The sequence below is a fragment of the Canis lupus genome, chromosome 16 (assembly GCF_011100685.1).
Source record: "Canis lupus familiaris isolate Mischka breed German Shepherd chromosome 16, alternate assembly UU_Cfam_GSD_1.0, whole genome shotgun sequence".
Classification (NCBI taxonomy): domain Eukaryota; kingdom Metazoa; phylum Chordata; class Mammalia; order Carnivora; family Canidae; genus Canis; species Canis lupus.
Window position 1 is genome coordinate 35,688,998 of NC_049237.1, and position 14,081 is coordinate 35,703,078.

At 34.7% G+C, this 14,081-nt stretch overlaps 1 protein-coding gene across 1 annotated transcript in view; it reads right to left on the reverse strand.

Moving 5' to 3' along the window:
* Window positions 1-14,081, reverse strand: part of TNKS (tankyrase) — a 213,716-nt gene that overhangs the window by 45,618 nt on the left and 154,017 nt on the right. The window contains exons 12-14 of the mRNA XM_038560211.1: window positions 10,310-10,481; window positions 4,398-4,477; window positions 1,042-1,187 (exon numbers count right to left, since the gene is read on the reverse strand). Coding sequence (XP_038416139.1) covers window positions 1,042-1,187; window positions 4,398-4,477; window positions 10,310-10,481 — 398 coding nt within the window. The remainder of the gene's footprint in view (window positions 1-1,041; window positions 1,188-4,397; window positions 4,478-10,309; window positions 10,482-14,081) is intronic.

A 14,081-nucleotide genomic window follows, 5' to 3' on the forward strand; every position in this document is an offset into this window, starting at 1 on the left:
TAAAACATGATAAAAACAAGGTATCAAATGCCTTTTTATTTAGAGATCAGTTTTTTTTTTCTTTTTTAATGTTTTGAGACCAAAAATACTAAGTGCTAATTAAAATGGGCAATAGAAACAAATGCTGGTTGCTCTCCAGGGCACTATAATACTTGGAAAGAGCTGGTAATATTATTACTGATTATTCAAGTCTGATGTGTCCCTTTTAAAAGATAAATAAATCCGTAATGATTAATTGAAGTCTAAATTGTATGGTTTAAGTTCCACAGTACTCTGGTATGTAATTGCACAGAAAAGTGCTTGCTTATTTCTATTTTGAGATGATATGAAATTAATTTAGAATATAGAAGCTCATTTCAATTAAAACATCCTTGTCTCATTTCTAAATATGCCATGGCTGCTTTAAACTTTGTCTAGATAAATTAAAATAATTTAGTAAACTAATATAAAAACATAGCATATCTGAATTAGTAAAAATAAAATTATATGTCTATTAATACCAGTGACTTTGGGATGGATGGCTTCTTTGAGAAGAGATTATATATTTTTAATAGCAAAAAGAAAAAAGAACAAAGAATAAAGTATAAACTATATAAACACATTCATATAATATAATAAAATACTGTTATAGACATTAAAAAGATGAGATGAACAATTAAGTACTAAAATGGAAAGACATTCAAGATATGCTACTGGGTAAAAAAGCAAATTAAGCTGCACAGAATGGCATCATCATTTATGTTAAAAACAAGCACTGCTAAAAACAACAACAACAGCAACAACAACAAAAAAACAAGCACTGCTGCCACAACCACATATACACTGATTTATACTTTTTTAAAAATCTGGAGGATTATCACAAAATGTTATTATAATCTCTAGAAGGTGCGGTAATAGGGATTCTCATTTTCTATACTGTACGTTTCTATTTAGATGCTTTAAGTTTTCATTACTTTTTTAATGGTAAAAGAAAATTCCTAAGACTTCGAAAATATTTCCAAAAAATTGTTAAGCCCTCAATAGCTGAATTCTAACACATACCCTTTGTCTTTGGCATGGACATCGGCACCATGGTGTAGAAGGTATTCCACAACAGACACGCGGTTATAGCCTGCTGCAAAGTGTAAGGGTGTAGAATGCCGGCCCTCCAAATCTCTGCAATTCACATTTTGAGGGCTGCAAAGTTGCTTTAATGATACACACACACACACACAAACACAAAAAGAGCATTAATATTTATTCATAGGTTTTGCTCCAAAATACTGCAGGCATCTTGGATAAGCTGTAATTTCCTAATGAATATTTATTTCAAAAGATTAGATAATGCAAGTGATGTTTAAAAATCAGCACACTGCTTGGCTTCACAGTGTCTACAAATATTCTTAGTGTTTACAGAGCAATTTAATCTTTAAAAAAAAAAAAAAACAAAAAACATTTCCTGGCCAAAATCCTAATCAAAAAGAAAAACCCAGAATACAGCAAGAATCTTCAAGGCAAATTATGCCTTCATCTTTCATCTTCACAGGGTTTCCTTCCTGAGATTGTTGGCCCTAGCACATCTGCTTGTACCAGCGTGCTGTTAGCCATGCTTTCCTCAAGTAGGACCACCTGGCTGACTGCAGAACTACACAGAGTTCTCATCTCTGCCGACGTGGTCAGCAAAACACCTCCAGAAAAATGACATTAATTTTGCCTGGGCCATCCAGTCTGCCCTCTGACCCGCTATAGCACAGCCATGCGGTCATCAATGCTTCACCTGATCTTTGGGAGAGGACTGTCTAATTCTACGCAGCAGACTGGTTCTAGTCATGCTCTAGTGTTTCACCTTTCATCTCCTTGGGAATGCCAGCCTTTCCGCATAGGCTCAATTCTTTCTGCTTACAGAGGGGTGGGAAGCAAAGGAAGAACCAGCAGGCTGCACCACTGGCAGTGGCAGATGAATTTTAGTAACAACACATGAATAATAATGCATGACTGATCAAGAATCATATTCTTTCAGTGAGAGAATAATTTCCTATCTCTGAGGTTGATCATTATCTCCATCTTCCAGATAAGGAAACCAAAGCTTGGGGAGGGCTAAGCAACTTGTCCTTTCTCATAGAGTTGGTAAGGTACATGGTACAATAAAGGCTCAAACCTGATTTTCCTGATTTATAATCTCTCAATCTTTCTGCTACATCCTTGTTTACTCTCCTAATTACCCTCGTTCGGGGAAATGATGCAGAGAAAGGGAATGGAAAGAAGAACAGTCAAAAAGCCAAGAAAACAGGGACATCTTCTAGTCCACAAGGTATGACAGCAGAGCTTTCCAGGCATTTGACAATTTTGTTGCTGCTCCTGCCACTGTAATGAGCTATTATTATATAAAACCTAAGAGCCTGGAAGGCATGTGTTTCTACTGACTTACTGGGTAGGACCCTCACACTGGTAGGGTACAAACAAGACTTTTCAGGTGGTACAAGGATTACACGATGGAAGAAAATCTGGGCCATAAGGGAGAGCTTCAGCTCATCAGCTCTATATGGAGAAGCCCCAGACTCTCTAATCTCAAGAGCCACTGTCATCTGGCTGGGTCAAATATCTTACCCTTTCATGACAAATCAGACTGTGGCTGCCTTAATACATAAATTATAGAATCAAAAAACAAAATGAGACAGAAGTGAGTAAATTAATACATAAAACTAAAGAGCACAAAAATTGGTAGCGAACACCTTCTATTGGTGTCTTACATGATTGAAGCTGCTTTATGCAGCTGCCAGGTTTTCTTCAGGCTTATATTCTAAATTAACTTTTTTTGGGGGGGGGGCAGAGAATATCAGCAAAACAGGGACGCAGTACGGAATGAAACACAGCTCATTTTGCCAGGTCACAAAAATAAAAGCCATTTTGCTTATTAAATATTTGCTTTCTAATATTTGGAAGTTCCTTATTCTCCATTCCATTTCACCTTCCTTTTGAATGCCAAAGCACTTTTACATTCTTCCTACCTGATTTTCATAATTTCAAATCCTTTACTCGGCACACAGCTTTTTCTTCTAATTTCTAACATTTTAATACTTTCTGAAGCCTCTAGGGAAAGAAATTTACCACGCTTAATTCTCACTTAATTTGTGCTTTGCTTTTTCTTCTGCCACTTCCATTCCATTCATAAAAATAGGTTGGTTTTTATTGTGAATGGATTGTTTAGGAAACCTGAAAGCTGTATTAGATTTGCCTACCAGCACATACAAAACATATGGAATTAAAAATTACATTATTAAGAAAATACTAAACTACTCATTTAATGATAATAGGCACATGTAGCAAGTCCTGAGATTATCATGCTGTGATGCAGAAAAGGAGTCCTGGTCACTTTTATATTGAAAGATTTTCTTTTATTGGGATACATTTCAAATGATGAAAAGTATGTAATTTCAATAAGAAAAAAAGTACATAGCCTTAGATCTAAGAGAACTTTAAAATTTCTCCTCAGTTTACACAACTGAAATTTACTATTTTTCTTTAAATAACTTTAGATGTTCTTGCATGATGGAAGAGATGTTAGAAGTGGTCACATACTGAAACAAAAAAGAATTTCTAGGCAACAGAGCTTGAAAGTGTTTACTGTCATTTTCAACCAGTATACATCAGCAAGAATGTTACATCAGTTTGCTAGTTTGCTTAATAAGAATAAAATTTAGCTTGTTAAAAATAACCTAGTATGATTGTCAGTACCAATTTGACAATTAGCCTTCCTCAAAAAAAGAGAAAGAAAGAAAGAAAGAAAGAAAGAAAGAAAGAAAGAAAGAAAGAAAGAAAGAAAGAAAGAAAAAAGAAAGAAACTATAAGACAAATCCCCAAATCAGAATAAAACCTCTATCTCTATCTTCACCTCTACATGGGTGATTACAGATAGGAAGTATGTGTTTTAAAAAAGCATATTCAATATCAGAATATCATTTTATATTTGAAAAAAATTAAATCTATAATTTAATGTTAATGTTTATAATTGCATGTTTCTATATCACAAATAAAGGCTGTTATAAGAATGCTTTTCTAGAGCAATTATGAGAGAATCTAATAGAAAACTTGAAGAAACATTGTTACAAACTTTATTGTACTATTACCTGGGCTTGAATTAGCTTAGAAATTTACAAATGTGGCTAAAAATAACACTTTCATTAATATAAGTGGATATAAAAGAGTCATATAACCGGAAGGAAAGTGACTAAAGTGGTTTAATGGATATAAAGCACATACTAGAAAATCTTTTCTGGTTAAAGAGCTCTCCTGTTTATGGATCTACTTTGTTCATCCCTTTTATTGTTCGGATTTGAATAGTTTCACTTAGAAGCTTAAAATGTACTGGTTAGCAAAGTTTCAATAGTGCTACCGAGACGTTAAAAGCAGCGATTTACCTTCACAGTTTCCAAGTCTCCAGCTTTAGATGCCTCTAAGAGTCGATAGTCAACATCAGAAGTGCGTATAGGTGTACTTTCTGAATAAAAGAGAGGAAAAACTACTGTTGGTTTTTAAGAAATCAGAGTCAAGATGGGAAAATTATTTGGTGAATGGAAAGAGAGACTAAGAGGTCAGAAATTCCTGAGGTCTAATCTATGGATTTTTCTCAATAGTTTTCAGATAAGAAAAAAGTGGCTTCTTGTTTCAATTCACATCCATCTTGTCCTAAAGCTACATTTAAATAAATTCAAAGACACACAAATCCTTCTCCAACTGTACTATTCTAGTCTTTAAACTTTTTGGCCAACACTTGGCAAAAGGGAATAAATGATATAAATGATATTAAAAACATCTCCATGATACTTTGGCTTTACAAAGTATGGTAGCAAAGCTTTGCCATAGATTTTGTTGTGTAAACCGAGGGAAGGCACTCAACTTCTAGTGCTTAATGTCTAGCTTTTTTCTTTTTTGGCCTTGACTTCCTCAATATGAAATATAAGGACTACTTCCAAAATCAGTAATCTCAGAAAATATAATCAGTGTACAAAAAAGGCCTACTAAACACAGAAATTTGTTTAATTCATGTTCATTGAATGGCTTCAGGGAAATGCAATTAAAAATGTCTGTACAATTGGGAGGTGTGACACAAATGCTAAATAGAATATAATTAGATTAGGCTGTTAGGTCTAGAAGTATGTGGCTAACAAACAAAAGTGTTTTGATTATTACAATATAAACAAACCAAAAATTCATTACACATTGGCTCACATAATTTTTTTAAAGATAACACCATAGATTACTCAAAATACGTTTGTGGACATTACATGTGGCCTTTATAATGAGCAGGTATATACAAACTCATGTAACACAAAAGGAATAAAGTCACTTGGATTTTGACTAGTAATGGTGATGATCAGCAGATCACTTAACATCTTGGTTTTTGCACCTAAAAAGTCAGTGTTGGTTTCTCTTAAATCCGAAAGAGGATTATCCTATGATCAAAGATGCCTTTCTTGAGTCCACTGTCTATGTAGGAAGATCAAGTGATGTTATGAAAAGGTTTTAGATTTCAGAAGAAATACTTGAGCTCTTTCTAGTCTAAAGTGCTTCATTCAGGAGGCTATTGTTTTACAGAATAGGCTATGAGAACTCTTCCATGTGTTTAGTCATGATAATACTTAGGTAAAATGATAAGATTAAAGCGAGGAAAGAAGAGAGTATTTCATATGATGAGGTACATTTCTGAAATATCAATAAATATGTTTCTTTAGAAGAGGGTTTATTATTTGTTAGTTTGTAGAATTGTGGAGGAAAGAAATCAGGTCTTGATCATCTTCATGTTCCTTTTCACAAAGAACATTCAAAAAGCATTTGCTGAACTGACTTCCATGCTATTTTATATGGGGGGTCAGTGAGTTTGGCCTATCATGGCTTTCTCTGGCTGCCTTTTATCCTGTTCCTTCTTGTCTTACTTGCTTCCATCCTCACTGTGCATGCCATGGCTGCATTTATGGGTGAGAAAGTCTGTGTATATATAACTTCTCTGTGACAGTGATTCTGGCAGCTGGTAAAACTCACTGAAACATCCTTCAGATATCTGTAGGTATTCCTTTAGATTTATCATTTCAACAAAATAAAATGACACTTGTTTATATATATGGAGTTAGACCTTTGGATATTTTCAGACTCTAGCACTTGAGGGATACAATTAATGTGGCTAAATGTTTTAATTCTAAGAACAATTTGAAATTGGCACACTGGTCTTGATGCAGATTACTTGCAAAAGGGTATATTTTACAATCAAGCAAAAATTTTTATGCAAATATTAAGAATGCTTCTGAGAACTATGGAGAAATCCTTACTCCTAAAGAGCAGAAAGTAGTTATTTAAAGATATTGATTCATTACTGTACAAATTATAGGGTTTTGCATCCATTATAAATCCTGAATAGGCTTAGAACAGATTCATTTTTAGAAACAATGTGACAAAGTATTAGCTGAAAGGATATATAGATACACACACACACACAAACACACATCAGGAACTTTGTACAAAGAGATGCAGAATTAAAAGGAGGATATAAAACTTAAGTTAAAAGCCAACATACATAAAAGAAGAGTGGCTGATATGCTAAGTACTATATTAGTAAATTCTCCTATAAGCACACTGGCTTTTGCAGAGTATGAAATTAAAGATTTCACCTAGAGTCAAAAACTAAAGATGACTTGCTTTTAATTTTTTCTCCAATTCTATTCTGGCTCACCAGGATAAAAGAGAAAAGAAAAGAAAAGAAAAGAAAAGAAAGAAAAGAAAAGAAAAGAAAAGAAAAGAAAAGAAAAGAAAAGAAAAGAAAAGAAAAGAAAAGAAAAGAAAAGAAAAAAGGAAAGGAAAGAAGGAAAGGAAAGGAAAGGAAAGGAAAGGAAAGGAAAGGAAAGGAAAGGAAAGGAAAGGAAAGGAAAAGAATAACAACATCCCAAACCTAAAGTTTCAAATCTGGAAGGCAGTTTGTTATTATTATTATTATTATTATTATTATTATTATTATTATTTTTTTTAAATCTCTTGTAGACTGGGTGTTTACTGGACTGGTAATCGGTCTTCGTGGCTTATTTCAATGTGCAAATGCAAATGGGGATTTCAGTGTTTAGCTATTATAAATCCCCAAATCCTTACCTCTATAAATGATTAGGTAAAAGTAATGAGATAACCATACTGGAATAAAGAGAATAACTTATGTCAAGTCTAGCCTCAAACTTCTGTTTAAAGGAACTGTCTGTGACACTAGAAATACTCTTTATCTGTGCTAATATAGTAGCCCCTGGTCACATGTGGCTACTGAGTACCTAAAATATGGCTAGGACAACTGCTGAGCAGATCCTAAACTTTTATTTAATTTTAACTAATTTAAATTTAGCCACATGTAGCTAGTAGCTACCATACCAGATAGAGCAGGTACAGAGAAAGCAGGCCTAGAGAAAAAAGTCAGATCTTCTGAAAGGATGTTTTAAAATGATGGTTTAGAAACACTACTATCTGACATTAACTTTGACATAAATACTGCCAATAGTTTACAATTCAAACTTTATTAATGTAAACTATTGGCAATTACTGACTTGGGAGCTGGAAGTACAGGTTTCTAAAAGTTGATATCAAACCTGAAAACAGGTGTATTTAAATGCATCGTTAAAAGGTTACCCAGATCAGAACTCCAATAACTTAGTATATACCCTATGTGATTGATGCATTCATTTAGGAGTCACTATACATATAACCTAGAATTTGATTTGTAAATGTAGGTATAATCAAAAAGTTCAGCTAGCACATGGTCCACAGACTACACAAATTTCTCACAGAAATCTTTGTTTAAAAAATTATATCCTTTTTCTTTTTCTTTTTTTTTTTAAGATTTTATTTATTTATTCATGAAAGACAGAGAGAGAGAGAGAGAGAGAGAGAGAGAGAGAGATAGGCACAGATACAGGCAGAGGGAGAAGCAGGCTCCATACAGGGAGCCTGACGTGGGACTGATCCCGGGTCTCCAGGATCACGCCCTGGGCTGAAGGTGGCGCTAAACCGCTGAGCCACCCGGGCTGCCCTAAATCCTTTTTCAAACAAAAAACAGTTCCTATTTCCAAAACCTTTCTAAGGGCAAGATTTTACTATATAATTCTACTATCTGTATTATTTTTCCAGATCAATAAAGAATATTAAGAATTAAACCAAAAAGTTCTGGCATGTCCAATGTTACACATTCATTTATTTATTTTTAAGATTTTATTTATATATTAATGAGAGACACAGAGAAAGGCAGAGACACAGGCAGAGAGAGAAGCAGGCTCCTTGTAGGAGCCCGATGCAGGACTCGATCCCCGGACCCGGAATCATGACCTGAGCCGAAGGCAGACGCTCAACCGCTGAGCCACCCAGGAGTCCTGTATGTTACGCATTTAATTACCTATATATGTTTTATCTTCCAAACAAACTTTTATGAAGAATTATCAAAATAATTGAATAAAATATTTCATTTGTGATTCAGTATTTATCTTTTATCAGAAGTCATATAGTCTAATTGCATTGCATTAGAAGACATTTAAATAGCATTAATGGATCTAATCTGCTTAATTTATTCCATCTTTTCCATTTTGTCAATTATCTCTAAAATTCTGCATAATTTTATTAGAAATTTTAATGTGATAGCTGTCTGTTTGCCTGATCTATGGTTATAACTTATAAAATCTAACTTAAAATTCAGTACTAAATGGTTCTTGGCAAAAAGTGGAAGAAAAAAATTTAGAATGCTTTAACAAAAGTCACAACTTTTAGAAATTATATTAGAATTTACTGAGAAGGCAGAAAGAATTCCTAGTCAAAGCATGATAATCTTCTTTAAGTAAATGTCCTATTGCTCTGTAGAAACAGAAGTTAAATGAAGTCATGTTTTTCATAGTTCAAGCTTGCAATCCTATAATAGGAAATTTCATTCCTTTAGATCTTTTTAGTTTTGATAGTAAAGGTGTCCTACACAGGGCTTACTTCAATCGTCTCAAGATCACCATCTAAGAGTGAAGTAGAATGATACTATCTATGAATGAACTAGCATGAGGAAAGTAAATCATAAGTAATAGCTTTTAAAATATGGTACAGATACACTTTTGAGGCTGGTTATCTCTGATTCAGACCTAACAACATATGTGAGCTCACAAGCCTGGAAAGCTCCCTATTTCAGAATAGAGGTGTAATCCTCAACTGTGCTATATTTTGGGGAACCCTTCAAAATTTGTGGGGTATACTTTTGTCTTCTAGAGTAGTTTTGTCCAAGCTATTACTGTTACAATAATTATAAATTATTTTACTGCAACTTACTCTCACTTTCCCTCTATATTTTAGTTAAGGAATTTAATATAGAGTTTTTAGAAGGTAAATATACAGTTAGGCCACAGTATCTGTAAATTTCATTTCTGGATAAGGAAAGGGGATGTTATAAAATATTCATTATGACAAGTGGGGGGAGGGCACTGTATCTGATGGAGTAAAGAAATCCGGGTTATAGGCAGAAGAAAGTAACTAGGACTTCAGATTCCTAGTCTCTAAGGCTTCCTTCTCCATTTTACTCTTCTAGTTTGTTATGTCCTAGAGCAGATATAACCCACAGACAGAATGAAAGGGATGGGAAACAAGAGTCAATTATACCAATAATTTTGTATCTAGCTCACAATTTTTTAATAGCAAGACTGTGTTATTTCCTCTAATTTGGGGGCTTGGGAAACTAATATACTTTCATGTCAGTTCTGTGTTTGACCTCCCTCAATCAATTAAATAGTTAAAATATCTAATACTGTATTAGGTAGGCACTGATATTCAGCAAGATTTTATAATTATATTTAAGCTAGAAAAAAACCAGATAATCTCATAATGGTGTAATGAAGTTAGGAATTATAAAAAAAGCAGGTCAGATTATCACATACGTAAGAACAATTAATTGAAGACCATTACCAGATGAATGATTTCTAGTTTTCTCTATTTGATAGGTTTTAGAGCTGCCATAATTCCACAGTTTATATGAGCTTTAAGTCTCCTTTGATCATAACACTCATGAGTCTGGTTTTCAATTTAAAACTAAAAAAAAAAAAGAGTATGCTTCCTTCTCATGACACCTACCTCACACTCCACCAAAAAGGTTGATGGCGGGGGGGGGGGGGGGGGGGGGTGCCTTGGGCTAAACTGCAAACAAGGAAAGTTATGAAAAATATTCAGGCAAAGAAAGCGTTCCAAAGAGCTCCTTAAAATGAGTAGTGCAAAATTTGTCTGTTTCTATCAGTGGACATGAAACAGGAAGCACAGAATGTACTGTTTATTTATTTTAACTCACCACTTAGAATCTGCTGCACGGCCTCGTTTCCCATCTGTGCTGCTGTAAAGCCTTGTAAGGAGATGATAGAAGGATCAGAGCCGTAACTCAGCAGGAGGCGGCAGGTCTGCAGGTGACCTGCTAGCGCGGCTCTATGCAAAGCAGTCTGACCAAGGGTGTCCAGTGCATTCATCTGAAAAATCGTTGGGTGGGCACACAATTGAGTATCTACTCATTCCATTTTACACCCTAGCAAATACATTCTTATGAGAAAAATAAATTGTCAAGGTGTTTTGAAAAATGCCACAGACTATTTACTATTAACTTTTGTTTACTGCTTCTGAAAAAATATCAGTTTCTTACTTATCCTTTTCTGACCCCTTTACTGAAAATTACAATATATTCATCCCCTCTCGGAATGACTGTCTTCCTGTCTGTCTTCCACTTCCTGCCACTACACTCAACAACTAGAATATAAGGTCTCTAGGGCTGGGACTCTGACATTCACTGCCTGCCACATCTAAGATACACATGAAATTCTTTTGGATGAATGGGTTTTACCAAACTTGCTCCCATAAAATAAAGACAACAGAATATGTAAGCAAAGACAATCAAAATAGCTAATTACATTTTAAAAAAGATTTTTATTTATCTATTTGACAGAGATAGAGAGAGAGGGGGAGAGAGAGAGAGAGAGAGAGAAAACAAGCAGAGGAGCAGCAGGCAGAGAGAGAAGCAGGCAGAGAAAGAGGGAGAAGCAGGATTCCCACTGAGCAGGCAGTCTGATGTGGGGCTCGATCCCCGAACCCTGGGATCATGACCTGAGCCTTAACCCACTGAGCCATCCAGGTGCCCCACATTTCTTTTCTAATTTTAGTAAATAATTTTAATAGAATGCCCTCACTGAATTACAAATACATTTAATCACCCAAAAATAAAGATTCAAATGTTCCATTTTAAAACTTTGAACACTTATCAAGGAAGAATAATTTAGCTGGTTTGAAGACTGTTTAAGATAACATTCAACTTTGGGATCAGCTTCATAATTTAATCAAACCTGTTTTCCAGGATGCCCCAGTAAATACCTTTTATTCCAAACAGACCAAAGCCCATGTTCATTGTACATACTGCTTCTTTCAAAGAAACCCTTCATCTTTCTGGATTATGTAATTCAGTGCAACTTTCATCTTTCTTAAGAAGTCTTGATTACCTGAAGGCTTGATGATTACTGCCTTTCTGAATACCCATGTAAAGTTAATACTATTAACACTAGGCTAGGTTTTGTTATGGCTATTGAGAGTATGGATTGCATTATATAGATCTTCTGGGTCTTCTAGAAAGCTCCTCTTAAGGGAGTAAATTCTCAAATATATGCTAGCAGATTATTCTAAGCATTTGCATATACCCACCAAATACAAAATTAAGGACAGAAAAGATTTAAGATGACTGATCTCCATGTCTTCAGTCTTTCATCATTTTAAGTAAGGCTGTCACACTTGTTCAGGCAAGAGTTTATCTAAATTCTTAATGGTGTTTAACAAAATTTGCCATGAAATACTGACATATTTAATTAGATCTCATTTGCCACCAGAAAAGTGACTGTTTATACACAGGCAACATAAAAGCACAGCCATTATTAGCATGTATTGATGGAAAACATAAGCTACCAAACTAAACTTCTTTACTTTTTCTATGAACATTCCTTTGTTACCTCACTGTAAGAGAAAAACTTAAAATTGGGAAATTCTGATCATTAACAGTTCTCTGTAAATCTGATAAGGAACTTACTAAATTATTTAATTGTAGTGACAGAAATCCTCAGTACAGCTTCTTAAATCATGGGAACATGGTTTGAGAATTACTACTTCAAAATACAGATATTACCAAGTTCTTTTTCAGCTCAAACTAGTGACCCCTCAATGCTGTCAATTAAGACCATCTGTAATTTACTTTTATACTTCCTACTATATATTTTTTAAAAAGATTTTATTTATTTATTTGAGAGAGAGAGAGAGAGCATAAGCAAGGAAGGGCAGAAAGAAAGAGAGAAGCAGGCTCCCCAATGAGCAGGGAGCCTGACATGTGGCTCCATCCCAGGACCCTGGGATCATGGCCTAAGTCAAAGGCAGACGCTCAACCATCTGAGCCACCCAGGTGCCCCATTTCTACTATATTTTAAAATCATAATTCGAAAAAAAAAATCACAATTCGATAGGCTTACTATGCTCCAGCTTTATTAGATTACACTGGAACCCCATTTTATGAAGGTGTTAGTTTCTAAAGTCATTGCAAAAGGTAAAGTTTGCCTTTGGTCAACATTATTCTAGCAATGTAATGGTACAGAGACCTAAGGTTTCTTAGTAAATTCAACACTCACCAGTTTTACCTTCAATGTGTGAGCAGATCAACTGAATACCAAAGTCATACAATATCTTTAAACACTTAAAAACACACTGTGTAAGGAGAGACTGCCTTATACATATGCATAGTGATACAGAGCAATACAGAAAACAGCAGCTTCCCTTCTGTCTCTAACTCACTCTGGGGCATACATTCTTGGAGCAAATCTGGGCAAAAATCACCACTCACTATTATTTACATTCACTTTTCTTGTTCCTCTCCCCTTCTCAGTTTTGGAGGGATGGTCCTGAACGCAGCTCCACTGACACATTCTCATTTCTCTACTGAGCTATTATTCTCTGTTTCACACTCCCTACACCCTTGTTGAAATTAGAACTAAGTTGTTTATCTCCTAAAAAGTCTCATAAGGAAGGGATGCAGCTAACATTTATTAAGCCCTTACTAATGTTAGGCTCTGTGCTAGATGTTATATGCAAATTGCAATCTATTTAAATACAAAATTATGACTTAATCTTAAATATAACTCTTCCCCTCTGTCGTCCTCACCCCCAGAAATACAAAGTTTAAGGACACAGCTTGGAGCTATGTGAATAGCTTATGTGAATAAGTGAAAAAAATAGAATAATGTATAAATCACAGTTATTGTTAATTTATAAATTTTTTATGTTTAGCTGAAAAAAAAATCCAACCAGTTGATGAGGACCAATTGATAATGCTAGAAAGTTAAAACCTTGATCATATACTGAAACTTTATGTCCTCATCCCTGTTTATGTATATAAGGCATTTACTCATTCCCATAGGTGGTACTGTATTCTAGTATTTCAGAAAACCAAACTTTCTTAAAGTACAACACAGACTGGCGTTAATTTAAAATTCTTTGCTTTAGAAAAATGCATATATTTTTTATTAGGAATTTTCCACTCAAACTCTAAAGAGTTATCATAGCAACAAAAGAATATCTATGGAGTTCTTTATCAGACAACAAAGCTGAAGCGCTGTGATTAGTTGTAGAGAATTATCAACATATCATCAGAAGGACTCATTCCATGGAAACAAAGAGAACAACAAAACTAGAACAATTTGGTGATACTTTGTATAACTCAGAGAATGAACAACAATGGATGCCAGGGAAAATATTAAACAGACATTAGACAAGGGTTTTTGTGAGGAAGGATTATTCCTCACTAGACCCAAATGTCAAATTTCTCAGATTCCCTAATCTCAGGACTCCAGGCTTGTCTTTCTATGTGGCAGCTCTATGCTATCAGCTCCGTATAATCTCAGCCAAAGCCAAAAAGGATGTTTTATACATCTATTGGAAAAGAGAAGAAACCTTTCCCAGCAGATTAATATGGCTAGGGCCAGAAATGCCTCCCAAGCCCACGCCTGTACCAGTCACTAGCAAGGAGAATAAGATTACCACAACTGTTT